Raw genomic sequence first — 19,400 nt, 5'->3', positions numbered from 1 at the left:
TATTTGCCCTTCCCTGCTTTTCACAACCACTCAGAGGAAACTATGTGGTAGATGTTCTGAATAAATTAGGAGTCCATTTCAGTGTATGGTGAGTGCTCTTTCTAAACCTGCATTACTATTTAATTGTGAATGCAAAGGAAGAATTTCAAAAAGTGTATTAGACATACACCCACACACACCTACAGCTGCACTCACGCCAATACAAAGAGACACGCACATACAGTGCACTTACAGTGTCATTTTATGTCCATTTAAATGAAACAGATTCAGCAGTGATCATGTGTTTGATTTTGGTGTAGATCTCTTAGAAGAGACAACAACAACACACTTTGTTCCATATTTAAACACACAAAATGAATGTAAATAGAAGACAAATAATAACAATAACATATATTTTTAGTTCACTTACAACTGATTTAATAATACCTACTTAAAACTATTTATAAATAACTTACATATGATTCATGATATCATAAATTATGTATTCATATTTCACAAATGTATGTAAGTAATGTGTAAATTAGCTCCTCGTTAACAATTGACATGATTTATCAACAAAATTGTGATATATTATTTACAGCTAGATGAGAATTTTTGTTTATAATAAATTACTCATTTTCAACTGAGCCTATAAATAACTTCCAATTTATTATTTTTGTACAGTTGTGCCAAGCAGAGAACAATATTTGCATTGGGCATACGTAGAGATTCAAAACCCACCACATACTACCGAAAATGAAAGTTAAGAAATTGCATATTTGGTATAAAACTGTGTCAGGAAAAAATCTATTTATTTGGCTGTAATACATGATTTCATTACCAAAAATAGAAATCACTTAAAATTTACAAATTAAATTTCAAGCCGGATCTACATACATGTATGTATGTATGTGTTTCTGTGTACAGTGACCTAGTACAACCAAACATTTATTCCCTCCAGGGGGTGCTTAAGAACAAACAAAACACAATTCCTTCTCAGTGGAAAAAAAAACAGCAAATGAAAACATCTAGCAAGACATACTCCATAGTTTAATGCAAGTGCCAATTAAAAAGGTCTAAGTAGCAAGGATATGGTGTATGGTGGCAAATTGGAACAGAAAGGTTCATAAAACAAATGGTCTCAACCCATACCAGAGCAAATCTTTCATTTAATTAAGTTTTCTGAGGATGCATAAACATGAAAATCCACCCAAAAAGAGCTCACTCATGTTATTTCTCTGTTTTTTTATTATCATGGGAATATGCAATACCTGTGGTAGTACTGAAATGTTATGTTCTTGGAGCTGGTATATTAACTCCCCTCTATACAGGGCATTTTGTGCAACCCACATTACATTTGCATCATGTGGAGACAGAGAACAGAGACTACTGGATTCCAAAACATCCTTACAATTCCCTGTTTCAATCATTTATTCATGAAAGACAACAAGCTGGCACACTGTTGTATATATATGTGTATATATATATATATATTAAACCGTTGCTCTTTCTATGTTGCTCCATCATTGTTGACTGTCAAAAAGAAGGGAAGAAAAGGTAGCAAAGGAAGCAGAATATGAAGAAGCCAATAACCCAGTTGACTGAGTAGATGTAGATGATGACCATATCCATGTCAAAATGCCAGCCTCGAGAGTCATCCTCAAAGTCCATAGCATCCAGACGGTAGCCTCCTCCATGGGGGAACTGGCGTCTAGCAATGGGACTGGACTGCCTCTGGAAGCCTGGTTTGGGTGAGAAATTAGATATTTAATCTGGTGGTTTTCATCAAGGTGACAGAATCTATGAAACTTGGTTGTAAAATATTTCTATAGCAGTTTTATTCTTACTTGATTCTAATGGATTCTAATTGGATTCTAATGGTGACAGGTTTTTATGGTGGAAACACGCATAAAAATGTCGAGAAATATGGCTACTGCTGAGGATGCCAAGTCCACGTCCTCAGTTATATTTTTGGGAATTTAGGGGGTTCAAAGACATGAAGAGAAGTTCACATTCTATCCATGTTGTGTAAATGCTTTCCTTGAAGCTGTGCAGCTCAGGTGATATGAATCCTATTTTAATAATTGTTGCCATGAAGGTTGAGTGTTCAATAGTCAAATAAAGATTTTGGATATCATATTCCTTACATTAGTGGTACATTATCAGTATTTGTAACTAGATTAGAAAGTCTGAGAAATGGTTCATCAATGCCTTCCCCTCAGGATATTAATTCTGTGTATAGTAAGAAATTGCATGTGTGCGGGAAAGGTAGCCAATTAAATTTGTATTCTGTATGCTATAAGGTATAATATACTGTAGAAGCCTTGAAGTACTTTTAAGATAAATAGTTAGCAGGTATAAGTGTTACCCTGTCACAAGTCTTAACAAAGTCTTACAGTGGAATTAAAAACTTGCCTCCAAAGATACGGAAGAGTTTTCGGCAGCTCGGCAGAGGCCACTTAGCACAACTGGCTTTCTGGAAGTTCTGTTTCCGGGAAAGGTATTCCTTTGGGAAGAATGTCCTTGCTGTTTGATTGAGCTCTGTAAGAGAAACAAGGAGACAAACTCAATATTATCAAAAGTGAACATCTTATTCACACCTCCACTTCTTGATTGCCTGGATAGATTATGTTTGATTTATTCACTACATTCAAAATAAAGCAGCAAATGCAGAATCACCATTCCACTCATTTTCTCCTTGTTCTGTTTCTGTGTGACCTTGGCTTTGGTAATCAACACAAGAATCTAATCTACAATCCTTGTCACCTAATCACCCACAAGAGCCCTTAGCGTGTCTGCAGTCCTCATAACCATGGCCACTCTGCCTTTTTATGGCCACAGCAGTGTCCCTGCCGCTCACTTTCTCTTACATACATCTAGAAGTAGGCCAAAGTGAATCACAGAACCCCATTACTTATTCATAGCTTGTCCAAATCAGACTATGTCCTGTCTAATCAGTGTGCAGTGATCACGAGGTTACATAAAGTACACATGTCACTAAGCATATGTGCTAAACCATTATTATAACATTACATTGTATAACATTGTTGTGTAAAGATAATACATTTCAGATTGGGGTGTTATTGTCCACTGGCCTTGCTAAAAACATATTTTTTGTCATATCACAATGTATTGTCCAGCCAGAAGAAATACTGCTTCTTATTTCCATCAGAAAGCACTAAATAAAAGTGTGTTTGATTTTGTCTTCTCGGTCTGGGTGACTCATCTGGTCAGAGCTGAACTAAAGGTCTACTCTGCTCCCTATGGGACATCAGCAGCTGGGCCCTCTGAACAATCTGCAGCTTAGATGTCATCTATGCAACAGCCAACAGACATATGAATACACATATAGCTGCAAATATACATGTAATCCTGTGTCTGTACACATTTATTCTTTTATTGTACTGTCATGGATTATTCTTTGACATATTTTTTAATTTTCTTTCATTCATCTCATATTATTCAATCTTGAGCGATGAGTAGAGTCATAAGTAGAGCTGATAAGTATTTAAAATCATGTGAATTGTACAGTAAGTGCTTTGTGCCCATTAGCTCACCCTTCTGGAAGAAGACATGTGTGATGATTGTTCTGCAGAGGGGGCAGGGGGTGTTGGTCGGGCTGTTCTTAGCCAGTGTCCTCAGACAGGGTTCACAGAAGATGTGGTTGCAGGGATGACACATGTAAGGGCTGAAGTATACATCCAAACACACTGCACAGATGTATCCTTCTCTGTCCCCGGTGCTCACGTCCTCCTCATCCTCGCTGCTGCTGCTGGATGGGTTCCCTGTTGAACTCTGAAAGAGGAGGAAAGGCAGAGTGGGGGAAGACACTTTTAAACAATGAAGGATCGAATGGATTGTGGAAGGTTGATACAATATATCAGCACCCATGCGTTTCTTTTCTTGTAGACCTCCTCCTCATTCATATAAATATTTATGTGCATACAGGCAAACATGCACATGTTCCTCTGCAAGCCTTTGTATACAGTATGTAGTTAGTTAAGTTTTTTTTTTATGAGATTCAAATCAGATTGGTGCCAAAATAGACAATTCTGATACTATTTAAAATGTGAAAGAAAACACTATGATTATTTTTTTATTTTATTCAAATGCCTATTTTTCTTTTATCTCTAAAATGTGAAATCATGATGTTAAACCCATTTCTGCGGGTCATGTCTACATGGAATAAGCTTCTCAGACAGACAGATTAAAAACGGACAATCTTGCTCTGCATCAAGTAAAAGAACAAAGGTGAACAATCCAGAAATCTGACACCCCCCCACCCACCCACCCACATACATCATCACTACAAGATGTCATTGCACCAGCTGGCCATAAATATAAGTGAAAATGTATTCTTTTGCGGTCCTTTTAACATTCAGTTTAAAATACTGTTCCGTACTGTTAATACATCCTATTAGATCGGTGTAAACGTCTGTGACACCCACCTGCACAGCATAATAACGTGTGAGGACATGAGGGTGTCAGGTGTGAGTTCAGCAGAGTGAAACGTCTACCTACTTACATTTTCTCACTTATCACTGTAAAGCATAAACATTGTTTGTTAGAGAGAGCAATCTGACCCTGACACTGGCCCTAATTCAAACTCCATTCACTTTGCTATTGCTATTCTTGAGGAATCTATTGTAGGTTTTCCATAAGGCACAGTATGAGTCATGCATGCACAGATAAAGCATTTTGTTTACACTGCAGATGGCCAGTACTGTTTTCTTTTAATCTAGCTTGTATCCTTTCGTTTCATACAATATCATCCACCTCCACTGCTCAAATCTCTCTAATGCCCTCAGCAGTCCACCTGCCCTCCCTCCCAAGTGCCTCTGCACCTGAATCCATGCTCAGCCTCCCATTTCCAAATTTCTAGCTATAACCCATATGAGAGGACGTACCAAGCCCCATTTTAGAACAGTATCTGGGACCCCTCAAGTCCCCCACCTCCTCCTCAGATCAGTGTCTGCAGACCCCTGAGGATTGGTGTCTGCAGCTCCAGTCTTGAAAAAAACCCAAGGGTGCTTCCGGAGTAATTACCACTTTCTCACCCAGGGGGAGCTCCAGGGACTTCCCTGTTGCACTAGCCCTGTCTCCCAAGGTGTGTCATTAACACAGAAGAGAGAACACAGAGCATACAACTTCCAAGTAATCATGGGCACTGAGGCTTTCCCCTGGCAACATTCAATGTAACATGGCAACTTTGTCTTGTTTACATTGGTAAGCGTTTACATAAATAAATAAATAAATACACCCATTCTTTATCAGAGGGAAGTAAAAGTTTAAACAGTTAATACAAATCTTTTAATAGACATTGAATAAACGTCTTCTGGTTACTACTGTGACTTCCATGAGCTTGATTTGACTAATAAAATTACTGCACTTGAAAGAAATTGTGGTTTGTGTAAATTTGATAGAATTTAGCATTTATTTTAGAATGGCACTAAATGTTTCTACATTATCAACTGAAATCACATTTCAGCTTCTGTGCAGCAGCTATCAGAGCAGCTGGATAAAATAACTGAACTTTCCAGCACTAATTGGCTCTCCATCACACAGGATGAAACCACTTCCTGTGGGAAACTGGATGACAATAACACCCGCTCTAACCTTTGGCCTACTGTATACTGTATGCAAAATGTACCGCAATACATTGTACTCAGAATGAAATTCTACCAGAGGGGTTAAATTACCTTTTCCACAAGCCAGGAAGGTATATAGGCAGTACAGTTACAGGAAATATGCAACTGTAGGGGAAAATGAATAAAGCATCATACTTGGAAACCCACATTGTATAATATAAACCAGGCCAAAAGCGAGGGTGAATAAGAAAAACTATTGTCCAGTTGCCCTTGACAAGTGTCCTTAAGTCTGAAGTTCGATGGCTAATAGCAGAAATGCTCTGGCTGTAGTGAGCAGCCCCCAAATGAGAGTGAGTGTAACTATGCAAGTGCAAAGCTGGACAGAGCTGAGAAAAGAGCATGCATACTCAATATGCCTTGATAACGAGAACAGCCAAGCAAGCTCTTTAGGTTTCCTCTGAAATGACACCAATAAAAGTTTTAAAGAATAGTTATTACTCACGCTTATTCACTTCGCTCTTTGAGAGTCAGGTAGGGAGATCCATACTACTGTCATGCATGTGCATTAAGTATGGTGCTTAGCTTAGCATAAACACAGGAAGCAGGGGGATGCAAGTATATGGCTACCAGCACAATTCAAGCTCAAAAATGAATATTTTCTATATTGTTTGTTTAATTCATACACAAACATAAATATTAAGATGGCAAGTTCACAAGTTGATGACTTCCTGGAGTCTTGCCTTCACTCTGAGAGGTCCAGGTGCCCAATGATATTCAATGGAAAGTATCTAAAGACTGCTTGAAAAGTTCCTAGAGGACGCTAGATTACTTTACATGCTAATTTACATGTCTGTGACATCATAATGTAATTATTTAAATCAAAGATTTGAAAAAACATGGCAAGTTTACTTGACTCTAACTTTATCATTAGCGATTTTTATTTCATTCATCAATATGCATCTGAATCAAAAACTTTTATGAAGGCTGTTGTATAGACTGTTGAACTGTGTTATGAATAAAGAGGATCCAGACACTGGAGTAAAGGCATTCTTATAAACTCAAAATTTTGAGAGAAAACAAAACTTGAGCAGTCAAGTTAAAATGTTTAAAACAAAAACAAAAGCAGGAAAAACAATGGGGATCAGTGACTGTGATGTACGCACATTCCCTGCTAATGTTTTTCTGTCTGACTTCTGATTGGTCGGCTGAATGAGTTGTTGCTCTCCTCCACAGTCAGTTCAGAGAGCCACAGCCACATTAGAGCACATTCAATGACAAATATAGGTGACTCTCTTCAAGGGAGAGGAGCTAGTCGGCCCAGAAAGTTGCTAGGGCTTAAAAGTCAGTAAATCTAGCAAGAAAATCACTTAAATGGCAACACTGCACTGGTCACAAGGAAAGCGCACACAACCCCCCCATAAAACCACAACTCACATGACATACAATCACCTCTTTACTTGAGCTATGTAGTGAACATACACACATCAGACATTCAACTTTCGGCAGAAAACTGAATGAGAACTGATTAACCAAAAATATCCAACTATTTCTTTAAAGAAAAAAATAATCTATTCATTCCCACATAATAATCCACCACATTAAAAAAGGACACAATTCTATCTGCTACGGTCAGATAGAGTGTGTATTATGAATTTACATCATGCTCAAACATTAACACACCAACTCCAACACAAGGGAGAGAGGAATATCTAAACTAAAAACAATATAATCAGCAGGGGGATACGGAATTAGGAAATGGATATTCTCTGTTTCAAAGCAACTAATTCTATTCAGCTGTCTCTAATTCAGCAGTCAGAATAATTTCAATCCACCAACGTGACTGTAGATCTGCAGCAGCCAATAAAATCAGAATATGCTCTTTTGTCTGGCTGGTTTTGAAGGGCTCTCTGCCCAAGCCTCATCATGCAACTAATTCAGATGTAACCCCACTTTAAACCGCACAGACAATGGCTATTGAGATGAGCTGGGTGGTGATAGGACTGTCGAGAGTCAGACTCTAGATGAAATGAACACACACAGACACATACACATAAATACACGTGTAGCCACACAAAGCATAAATACATACAGTAAAAAGGACGCAGCAATATCAGTCTGATTTTTGTGCCTATTTTGACACACATGCACACTTAACTCTTACTCTTGCTTTTTTACATTAGCCTCCCATTTCAAAATGTAAATAGACCTTTAAGTGAATAATTTAGGTAATTTAAGTCTGAAGTGCCTCACTATAAATCTCAGGGCATCATTTGAGAAACTTTAGTTTGCTGTGTTGACTTATTTCCTAAAATTACCAAAATAAAACAGTATGTTTTTTTCTTTCAATGTAAAGTGTCCTGCTAATGCAAACCGATGAAGACTGCACATAAAGAGGGAAATGTCTGATTTGGCAAAAGGTAAAAAGTGTGTCATTCAGTGGTAGATAATTCCCCCTACTTCTCCCAGTTTTACGGTGGCCACATAAAAAAATCACATTGCTTCAATAGATAATGAATGGTTTGCATCATATTAACATAGTAAGAAATTATTCAGTGATTCCATCACCGGCTCTGTGGTTCTGCTTGTGGCTCACAAACATATGAGGTACTTGTGTAATCTTAATCCTAAAACCACTGGCAAAACATTTGGTGAAAGAACAGTGGCTTCAGTATCAAGCATATCATATTGATTCAGTTAATTGTGTCATTCACCTGTCTGCTCTCCTGCAGTTGACTTTGTCTCCACCTCTCCCTTCTCCTCTGCCTCCTCCTCAGACACTTAATCCTGTTCTTCTCTCTTTTACTCATCATCCTCTCCCCAAAAGGAACACAAGGCGGCACCACTGCTGAGGTCATGGTTTGACTCATCACCTCCATCACACCACTGCCTCCTTCCTCACCATCTTCCACATCCTCCTCTTCTTCCTCATCCTCCACCTCCCCTTCTTCTTCTCCTAGCTCCGAGCTGGTGAGAGACGGGATGTGTGTCTGAGCAGGATGGCTTTGCGATGATCGTCCAGTTGCTGCCGCTGTTGTCACATCCACCCAGAACGGATCTGGCTCTCTGGATAAACTGAAAGAGTAGCGGTGTAGGTCTCCTGTAGCTGTCTTGGATGAGAGTCTTTGAGGTGATCTGGTTTGGATGGGAGGCTGTGGGAGAGCAGAAGACATGGACCTCATCGCTGGCCAGGGAGATTGGGGGTTTAAATTGGCAGCGATGGTCCGGGTGCAGCCAATACTGTGATGAGGACACGGTTGTCCTCTCTCCAAGTTGTTTGATCCTTCTCCAACTTCCAAAGTGCTGTTTAACTGGATGTCAGAATTACTGCTAGACAAACTTTCAGGGCTTCCTCTTCTCTTTCTGTCCTGGGCTCCATCTCTATGTGTCTCAGTTCTTCCAGTTTTCCTTGAACTTTGTTTTCTTCTTTCCTTGCCTCCAACATGCTCAACATTCTGTCTCTCCTCATCCCTGTCTTGGTTTACCTCTCTCCATCTTCCTCTGTTGTCCTTGCTGCAGGTCTTCTTGTGTGCTTTCCTCCCTGGAAGGGCAGGTCTCACCAGTTGGTCTACAGTGCTCGACCTTCCCTCTCCAGCTGGATCTGCACTCCTCAGCCTCGGTCTCGCTGCCTTTAAACACTGGTTGAAAGTTTCAGTGCTACAGTTGTCTTCGCTGACTTCCTCAGTTCCACGTTCTCCAAATCTGCCTGAGCCATCAAACCCAGAAGCTCCCACATGGGAGCTCATGATGGCGTTTTCAGGCCCCTCAGTCACCCGCAGAGCGCATCTGATGCAGCTTCAGCTAGCCTGGTCTTTCCCCTGTCATCTTTCCCTAAGTCTTCTCTCTGCCTCCCACTCCTTCTGGATGTAGAGGTTCAAGCTCTTTTTCTAAGAGCTAGAGGGACTGTTCCAGTGTAGAGGAGGTGAGCAGTGCAGCCCCCTGGCCTAGCCTGTCCTGCCCCTGTTAGCCCCCTGGGACATTCCACACTGTTGACAAAGACAAAGTCCCCCTGGTGAGCCCCATTACAATAGGTGCTCTGTTCATGGCCTCACTATTGTCCTGTGTGACCTATAGAAAACACTGCTATGCAACCACTGAATACACAAAAATAAGGTGAAAAAACCAGAGCCACCTTTTTTTTCTCACATCCACTACCATAGCGTCAGCTTTTTTTCACTCTGGGGTTTATAAGCAAAGCACAGAGTGGTTGTGTGTGTGTGTGTGTGTGTGTGTGTGTGTGTGTGTGTGTAGTTTTCATGATTATTCCTCAGACTTTTCCTTTATTTGATCTGATTATTAATTTCTGCTGGTGCATCGTTGTCAAAGACTTCCAGTCTACTTGCTCCTAAGAAACTTTGGGATCCAAATAAAATCTATACATGTCAGGATAACCTGTTCAATGGTGCTTTGTTCCAAAAGGCTGCTTCATTGTTTTCAAACAGAGAATGTAGGAAGAAGGGACAGATGATTCTTCATCAGAGGAAAAGAGAACAGCTTCAGAAAATATGAAATCCAAGATTGTTACGGGCTATGTTAGGTTGGGTTACGTTAAACTGGGTTAGATTAGTTTAGCTTAGCTCTGTTTATCTAAGCTTAGCTTATTTGGAGTTTTTAAAGACAATTATAATTACAGAGTACATGTTTATGAATTAATACTGAGTATAGTTTATGTTAAGTAAATGGTTTCAGCACTCTTCTAGCACAGCTTACAGTTTTCCAATGTTTATATTTCTCCCTGGATTTTTGATTCAAGTAACATCAATGAAGAAGGAGGGAACATGGACGAAATCTCTGGATCACCTTCTTTCCTCATAAACGCAATTATCCCTGTTCCCTCAGGAAACAAAACTGATGCAGAGTTTGAGCTGATGCAATGTGATGACATTCTAGACAATGAGGAGCTCACCTGCCTTTGCACCCCTACAATCAGCCAGGATGCCCTTTCAATGTATCCCTCTTCTTGGTGTTCCTGTTCAGACTCAGAGACCTCAGAGGTGATCACACCACTTAATCAAAAGATTGATGAGGACATTAACATATGCCAAAGCTACTTGCATACAGACAACTTGGAGACAAAGCAGATGATTTTGGAGAAAAAGAGGAAGTCTGGATTGCGGAGACAGGAACAACCTCCAGACTTTCCACCAGGTTAGACGAGAGCGCAAGACCTGCCTCCAGGGCATCTTCTTCTGCTTCTTCCACCACGGTAGCAAAAATGTTCGTCTCCCGGGTGATTGATTTGTCTGTCAAGACACTGCAGTCCACTGTGGCTGTCAGTGGCCATACAAGCCTCTCTGGATGGAGGATCCTACAGTGTCACTGCTGCTACCAAAAGACAGGGAAGCCAAGAAGACTTTGGCCAATAAAATCCTTCCTCACAGAACAACACACTGCAATAAAGAGGGGGATTCAGACTGAAAAAGGTCTAAATGACAGTAAAAAGATGAGACACCAGTGGGAGGATGTAAAGAAAGGAGCAAGAATCGTTGAAGAAGTGTTTCAGTGGATGGCAAGGAAAAAGATTCATCTAGCTCCACTCACAGATTTGGATGAGGCCGTCAGGTCAGGTAGCATTGACTTGACATTGAGCACTGGAGAGAGCAAACCAGGCTCTTCTTGTTCTCAAGAGACGTCCTCCACCGCCTCCTCTACTGCCGCTGTAGGAGCAGACCTGAGGTCCACTCGGCTAGAGTTGGCGAACTGCACTGAGAAAGAGGACAAGACACCAGAAGACATCAAAATTGATGTTCCATCTCTGTCTTCCACCAGCTCGTTTCCAGAAGATGATCAGGTCACTTGGTTCATATGCGTAAGCCCATGGCTGAAGCCACAGCCACAAGTCTGATATTTTAACATTTTAATTTGTCAGACAATTATTGCCAATTTTATGCATCAAAATGTTTGTCAAAGCTGCAGATAATCAGTTTGAACCTCTTTCAAAATACTGTATGTATACTGAATATTGTAAAATGTATATTATCTGTCAACATCATAATAAGGTTTGACTGTAAAACAATTATTTACAACAGGATTACTAGCAAAACTTTTAATTTTTCCATACATGTTACGTGGAACTGGTTTTCAATAACCAGAACCTCATGAATACAGTACAAGTTCTGGTGCAAAAACAGACATTTTCCAAGTGAGCCTCTGTGCTGTCTATAAAACAACATGAGATAGACCAGGAGATGTCACACTGGAAATGCACTTATGTCGTCAGTAATACTATTATTGCAATAATTCTAAAAGTGTGGATCAGAAAAGTTTTATTAGTCGTGGTTTGACTTCACACACACATAAATCAAGTGAACTTACATAAAGCAGCAACACACACACATTGGTGGAGCAGAACGGGCTTCGGTATAACGACAAAGCTAACGGTATCTGAGCCAACATTAGATGTTGAGGACACCAAAGCAAAGAAGTGTTACCGCTTCTTCTGCATGCATTTACACGGAAATTCCAATCAGTGAAACCAATTTAAAAGTATACAAGTTCTGTCAGGTGGAACAGAGACGCTTTAAATGATTCATGAGGAGCCCCCCTTGTTCTCTCTCCTTCTTAACCCACACCCTCACCCTATTATTTCTCCCCTTTGCTTCCCCCTTCCCCATTTTCCCACCCTTTTTCTCCTTGACCAAGGCACTGGCTGAGATCTGGAGTTGGTCCATGGATGCTGCACGGTGGAAGCCAATTCCTCATTGCAATGAATTAATTATAATTACACACACCAAGACAAAATCTAGTTCTGCCCTCAGATAAAACACAGCTTGCAAGATTTAGACATTTCTGAAAATGCCAAGCAGCTATTGTTTCTGGCAACCTGGTTGAAGGTACAGAAGAATTTGAGGTATTGTGAGGGACCAAGCCGGCAGACATGAAGAGTCAAAGGTGAATAAAAAAAATGCAACAATCAATTTACAAAATATACAATAAAGTTCTTGGCCTGCAAAAGAGGTCGATAAACAGAACTTAACTCTACATTAACTTAACATGAACTGAACAGACTAAACTGACCTTACAAACTGAGACATGAGACATGGGGGAAACTTATATAGTTGCTGATCAGGCCATTCTGACACACAGGGGGACTGACTAATAACATTTAAACAACCTACAATGCCACAAAACATGTCAAGGTAAAGCAACCCAATATTAACTAAGGAAAAATAATCTAAGTGTAATATCAAAAGCATAATTGTCAAAGAAGTCAGTTAGGATTCTTTCATTCATTATCTGCAGAGGTCCCATCCTCTCCAAAAGAAATGGATCAAGTGATTAAAACAAGTAAAAACACTGAATAAAGCAGTTTCATCTTAAAACTCAGTGTTTTCTGGAGTGTATCGTAAAAATGTGGCTTAAGACTGGATAAAAAGTCAATTTATGACGGCTTCTGGCAGACAACCACAAGACTGACGCATTTGCAAAGGTGACAGGACAGATTTCTTTGGATTTCGAACATTTATGGAAACATTTGGGATAATGTTAATACATAACCTAATAAAATATGTAACGTAAGTATAGTGTTCATAGACATTTTAATTAAGAAATGTTAAATATTATATCATCATCAGTCATTTTCATGCTACACTGACTTGTAATAGGGTGAATGGTGCCATTCCCACTCTGCAGTCTGTATGCCTGTTCTTGCACTATAACTTTGGTCTCCTGGGTCAGGACAAGTGCGTAACGCTTTACGGCAATAAGTCACACACCACCAGTCACTGATTTTGATGAAAGTTAAAAATTGATGAAATAATTTATGATTTTCACTCTGATGTCCTCCGGCTGCTCTGCCTCAACACTCAGTGATTCACAGAGTTTGCTGATGGACAGTAGCTGTGCCAGGACTGAGCTGGGTGCAGTAGTTTGTATGGAAAAGGAGAGAAGCCGCTGGACAAGATTAATTCTCAGACTGGCTTGTAGTGTTGGCGAGAGCTTTGTGAAATGAGAGAATGCAAGACAGATGCCGAGCTGGCCTTCTAGCTGTTAGACTAGTAATATTGGTTGGTTATATGTCTTTTGTTGCACTTGCTTGATATTTGACTGTGTTAGAAAAGTTGTCGACTGTTGTGTCGTTTTGCTGCTTTATGCAAGTTCACAATAGAGCTATGTGTGAGAAAGAAATGGTCAAACAGCAGGAATTCATTTTTTTTGCAACATTGTGCAACTTTGATTAGCACCCAGCAGCTGTAGTGGCTTGCTAGGCAGTGTGTGTGAGGTCAAACACAACCAATAATGCCTTTCTGATTCACACATTTAGCGTTACTGCAATACTACTATTACTGACAATATTAGTACAGTTGTGTAACATCTCATGTACTTACATCGTCATCGCATTGTATTAAAAACACAGACTTGGAAATGTCTCTTTTTGCACTGGAAACTAATGTATATAGGAGCTTGTTGTATGTCACAACATAAGTTAAAGTCGCAGTAAAGGTCCTGTGTAATCAGTTTCTTATAATATAATAATTTGTTATCATTATAGCACTGTGTGCAGCTGTTGCCATAATTACACAATTGAGATGAAGTTGGTAACCTCTGTTTCCTGCATACAGGACAACAAATCATACAATTAGCTGCAACATGCGACACACCAGAGACATTGCTGGACTACTTTGAGCTACAATGAGCTGTTGCAGCATTTAATAGTTAGTTGTACTTATACTGTATTATATTATAGTGTCTTACAAGTAACACTGAATCTACCATGTTTTATAGATCATCTGAGTGACCTGATGAAGCTCAGGTGTCCCTGGACCGATCAGAGGAGGAAGTTATTGCCTGTCAGTCTAGTGACAGCCTGAAGACAACACAGCGGCCAGCAGCATAAGGAAAGTCTAGGTATCCACAAGAGGATGCGTCAAAATAAACACTGTGACCGCAGTGCTCCATTACTAGCTGACACATAAGTATACAAGAAACCCTTTGAAAAAGAAACCGTTTGTTCGCATCATAAACACAATTTATATTTACATGTCACTGGAATATGAATAAAACATATGAATAAAGTGTTTCATTTTCAAGGAGAGTTTTGGTCATTTTCAAATTCAGTAGTCAATGTGGTTTTAGATAAATAAAATAATATTTACAGAGGTTTTATCAAAAACGTATTCGATTTCCTGCATGTAGAAGGGTTGAAAACATGGTTCATTTAACATGTATTAATATGAAAATGCGAAAGAGTTTTGCTAGTAATCCTACAATAAATAATGACTGCAAGCAACACAACACTTTTCTGTTTAACAGTCAAACTTCATTATGACCTTGACAGATCATATAAATTATACAATATTCTGTATGTATGCAGCATAATACACATCTTTTAGAAAAGGTTTCAAACAGATCATTGGCAGCTTTGACATTTTGAGGCATAAATTTGGCAATAATTGTCTGACAAATAAAAACGTTAAAAGATCAGACTAACTATGAAATATGGATACAGTACAGTCCACACTAAATAGGCAAGTTACTTAATTAGATTAGTAATTAATTCAGTAATGCCGACATGTTGTACAGGATAAAGTATTCCAGGTAGGTTTCTGCCTCATTATGGGTTAGTTTCCCTGCTCTCACAAGATTAATGTGTACAAAGACATTAGATGGGAGGCTACAGTAATCATTATACTATTACTGTGACTACTTTAGCATGTTTATTTGCTGTTTCTTCACTAGAAATAATTACTTGACTGACGTTTCACATCGTCTGTTTCATATCGTACTTTCCATCCCCACATCCTGGTAATTAGTGTAAGTGTTTACATTACGTACTATGCTACATACAAATGCTAACATGTTACCTCTTTAACTCTTCACAGTAAGAAGTAAGAGAGAAGTAAAATCATTTTTAATTCCCTCAGCTGTGTAGACATATATGCATAATATGTCTCGTTCGCCTGTATGGTGTAGAAAGAAATTAGAAACACTTGAAATCATGTATAGTTGATTTAAATTGTGTAAGTGCCACATAATAATTTTTGAATGTTAACAAAATTCAAAATCATAAGAGTAAAAAAAAAAAGAATATGGGAACATTAAATCAGATGTACCTTCTAATCTCTTCTAAGATGCACACAAAGTTACAAAACAACCCATTGAAGTCTCAAAGCCTGTTTGACATGTCTGAGTAGTTGGAATAAAACTGAACATCATGAAATACCACAAATTATTTTGTCTGTCAATTTACGTTTCAGATTTTCGCAAGAAACGACTGGCTGCCAAAACCCCAACAGCACTCAATATGATCTCAATATGATACAGTCAGCTGCAGCAGAAGTTGACTTTAACCAGCAGTACCTTACCAGTTTTGAAAAGGCCCTGGGTATTGATGCACTAATTGCGGTTATAACTGCATCAAATATTATAAAAAGATTTAATATTTTGATATATAGCAGTTGGATTGCAGGATGGGAAATAGGATGAATCGTCACCCCATTTCGAGAGGCTGTGCATATTTACGCAAGAGACACAGCAGCATCTTCATTGATTATTTAAACCTCCCAAAACACTGACAGTTGATTGTTCAGGATCTAATGTTAATGTTCTATGTTCTTCTACACATCCAAAAGGTCACACACACTGTCCAGGTTCACACATGAGAAATTCTGCCATCCTCCTCGTAAATCCTGGGCTCCCGCAAATCTGTCTAGAAACAAATTTCAGCACAGATTAAAAACCCACAGGTCTGTGAACAAACACACTTAGAAGCAGTTAATAAGAAAAGTGACCTTAGGTTAGCCTAACACTAACATTATTGCAAAGCTTGTGAAAAGTAATCTGATATTGTGATTTGAGCTGGCTAACGTTAGCATGTTTGCTGACGCAGACAAATTGCCAACATGGCTTAGTTGCAGCTGGCAGGCTGACCTTAGCTTGCTTGCTCATTGTATAACAGTAATGATAGCCAATTATAAATGCAAAGCAAAAAAATGGTCCAAAGCCCCACAGCACCCCTCCAGAGTATACTACACTTTTTTATGGCCAATATGGCCGTTAATATTCCAGAATTCCAGCCATTTACAACAACTACCCGACATTTTAGATGACGAGGCACCTCAACAAACACCAGCCAGGATGCCCTTTTAATGTATTCCTCTTCTTGGTGTTCCCATTCTCACTCAAAAGTCTCAGAAGTGATCACACCATTTCTATTTCATCACCTTCTTCCTGCATCAACGCAGCCATTGCCACAGTAGCAAAAATGCTTGTCTCCCAGGTGGTTGATGAGGCTGTCAAGACACTGCAGTCCACTGAGGCTTTAAGTAACATTAAGGACAACGATACTCCTCTCCAGTCAGATCAGAGTTCAAGTCATCTGGGGCTGGTTGAAGTGGAACTGGATGTCAGACCAGAGGAGACTAACAAACTCATCAAGTGGAAGAGATCCCTCGGTCACAGAGCCAACCAAATTTCCAGGAGGAGGTGAGAAGCTCCCAGAGTCATCTGTCCAGAGACTTTTGTGATGGAATGCTAAAGGATTTTCCTCCAGTATCCTCAGAAGATGAAAGACATCTTGCATTGTCGCAGGAGGATGAAGAAGCAGCAGCAGACTGGCAAGTCACTGATGAGGGCAACTCTGTTCTATAATTGGCCAGACAAGTCACTCTGGATGGAGGATCCTACAGCGTCACTGCTGCTGCCAGCTGCCTGGAGTCAAAGGACAGGGACACTAAGAAGGCACAGGTAGGAGGATTTAAAGAAAATAGCAAGTTCAAGCACCTTGTTAAAGAGGTGTTTCAGTGGATGGTGGAGGAAAAAGATTCCTCCATCTCCACTCGCAGTTTCGGATGAGGCCGTCAAGTCATCCAGTGTTGATTCAACATTGACCACTGGAGAGAGCACACCAGGCTCTTCTTGTTCTCAAGAGACATCATCCAATACCTCCTCTAGTGCTGTAGGAACAGACCTGAGGTCCACTCAGCTAGAGTTGGTGGACTGCACAGACAATCAGGATGAGACATCAGTCAAAGTGTTTAATCTGAGCCTGACTCTGAGTGTCTTAGCAAAAACCAAGCTGATGTTGAGGACAACAAAGCAAAGAAGAGCAACCACTTTCTCTGCTTCTTCTGCAACATCTTTTAAAAGTATATGGGAATAGATTAGACCAGATCTGACCAGATAAGGTTTCAGATGTTATAAAGGATTTGTGATGAGTTGTCTCAGTCTTAAGTCAAAGGCAGCCAGGTTGTTGTTCTTGAAGATGTCTTATCCCTCACCCTTTCCTTGACTTTCTTTGACTAATCTGAACCAGAATCCTTGTATTTCCAATTGAGGCTTCATGAGTTGTAAAGTGATTAAGCTTTTTCTGTAACATACACAAGTCCAGTTGTTTTTGACTTGAAGATGTCTTCTACTTATTTATTTATTTTACTGTAAATGTTTGCATTTCTGATGTGTTGTTTTTTAATAACCTCCTCAGAAGAATGAGAAGATGATGAAGAAAGCTTCAGTGGCTGTTGAGCTGCAGTCATTGCAGTTGTTGCTGTGATGTCTAAGGACCAGGATTATGACCAGCTCTAACCTATGGCCTGATAATCTTTCTTTCCCCTAACTCCCCTTTTCTCCCACATTTTCTTCCCCATTGTCTTTTTTAAAGGCTTTAAATGTAACTACTGGTAAAAATTAACTTTATGATATACACTGTTTTTGCAGTGTTATGTCTGTCTGCTTCTCCAAATGATTTCTTGAACTTTGATAGTTCCAGTTGTTTGTTGGATATTATGGCGAGGGTAAGAATGAACATTCTCTGTCACTGACAAATTTTTATTTTTTTCCTTAAGATACTATTAAATAAACAGCCAGACAAAGCTCAACAGTGCCTTAAAACAGACAAAACACAGTCTGAAACATTTAGAAAGTTTTTTGCAAGCAGCTGTTGTTTCAGGCTACTATGAAGAAGAAGCAGAAGCGTCTTTGGGATTCTGGCTGTCAGAATTGCTGTGTTGTTAAATGACCTTCTGGGTTTTAACAAAGATTACCAGAGGATATATTTTTCAGAAAATCAGATGCTTAGCACTGTGACTTGAATGTAATGCTAATAGATAAGACTTCCTCAATAAAGCAGTGAGTATTAGCTAGGTCTCAGCAACAAGGTAGCTTGTAAAAATGTTTTTTTGGTGTAAAAAAGGCTGACCGGGTCATCCATCATTATATAAAGTCTATACTTTATAGTTTATGGACAGAATACTTCTTCCAATTGTTGTTCTACCAATACTGACTTATATGTTTATAGTCTCCAGCAACAACTTATCTGCAGACTATGCACATCAGAATTTAAAATAATCTTAAGGTTAATTTCCACTTGCAATTTATAATATGGTTCTTTCCCATTCAATTTTTATCCTTCAAACTCCAACCTAAAATAACAGAAACCCCTGGCTCCCTCCACCCTGCAAGGGAGCATCTGTTCTCCTTCACCAGCTGCTTTTATTCCAGCCTGTTTTCTGATTCACTGCTCACATTATTAGTTGGCAAATGCAACTATTGTTTTCCATGGAATCCCCCCCTCTCTCCTCCACACATACATACAAACACACACACACACACACACACACACACACACACACACACACACACACACACACACACACACACACACACACACACACACAGTTTCCCTTTCATCTCTTCAACCATCTCCCTCGGCAGCTCAACCCCTCCCTGTTTCCTCATCCCTCCTACAGCATCTTACTCTGCCTTAAACTCAAAGTGCACTGCTGATGGAAGTGGCCATCACTTGATGCAGTACCCGCTGTGGACAGCAGATGGCAGCAGCTCTCCTCTCTGGACTGCCGTGGCGCTGTCCCTGGTCCTGAAACTACCTCTCGTTCTCAA

At 39.6% G+C, this 19,400-nt stretch overlaps 2 protein-coding genes across 3 annotated transcripts; one reads left to right on the top strand and one right to left on the bottom strand.

Annotated features, from left to right (window-relative positions):
- Positions 1-627: 627 nt before the first annotated feature.
- On the bottom strand, positions 628-9,490 carry rnf180a (ring finger protein 180a). Its single transcript, XM_051423463.1, has 4 exons — positions 8,279-9,490; positions 3,537-3,774; positions 2,395-2,520; positions 628-1,721 (listed from the first exon to the last, which is right to left on the bottom strand). The coding sequence occupies exons 1-4, from the start codon at positions 9,308-9,310 to the stop codon at positions 1,516-1,518; spliced, it is 1,602 nt and encodes a 533-aa protein (XP_051279423.1). The 5' UTR covers positions 9,311-9,490; the 3' UTR covers positions 628-1,515.
- A 323-nt stretch (positions 9,491-9,813) lies between these two features.
- On the top strand, positions 9,814-14,514 carry LOC127376033 (uncharacterized). Of its 2 annotated transcripts, none has more exons than XM_051422543.1 (2): positions 9,814-11,355; positions 14,289-14,514. In XM_051422543.1, the coding sequence occupies exons 1-2, from the start codon at positions 10,603-10,605 to the stop codon at positions 14,295-14,297; spliced, it is 762 nt and encodes a 253-aa protein (XP_051278503.1). In that variant the 5' UTR covers positions 9,814-10,602; the 3' UTR covers positions 14,298-14,514. The 2 variants fall into 2 exon arrangements, with proteins under 2 accessions (XP_051278503.1, XP_051278502.1); XM_051422542.1 differs by having other exon boundaries at positions 9,814-11,373.
- The last annotated feature ends 4,886 nt before the right edge of the window (positions 14,515-19,400 follow it).

Source organism: Dicentrarchus labrax, unplaced genomic scaffold (genome assembly GCF_905237075.1).
Source record: "Dicentrarchus labrax unplaced genomic scaffold, dlabrax2021, whole genome shotgun sequence".
Lineage (NCBI taxonomy): Eukaryota > Metazoa > Chordata > Actinopteri > Moronidae > Dicentrarchus > Dicentrarchus labrax.
The sequence above is the reverse complement of the archived record's forward strand: the minus strand, read 5'-3'. Positions and strand labels throughout refer to the sequence as shown.

Coding starts and splice junctions, on each gene's coding strand:
- rnf180a (XM_051423463.1), bottom strand. CDS start 9,310: ATGAGCTCCCATGTGGGAGCTTCTGGGTTTGATGGCTCAGGCAGATTT. Junction 3,775..8,278: donor AACTGCAGGAGAGCAGACAG/GTGAATGACACA, acceptor CTCCTCTTTCAG/AGTTCAACAGGGAACCCATC. Junction 1,722..2,394: donor ACTCTTCCGTATCTTTGGAG/GCAAGTTTTTAA, acceptor CACCCAAACCAG/GCTTCCAGAGGCAGTCCAGT.
- LOC127376033 (XM_051422542.1), top strand. CDS start 10,603: ATGCCAAAGCTACTTGCATACAGACAACTTGGAGACAAAGCAGATGAT.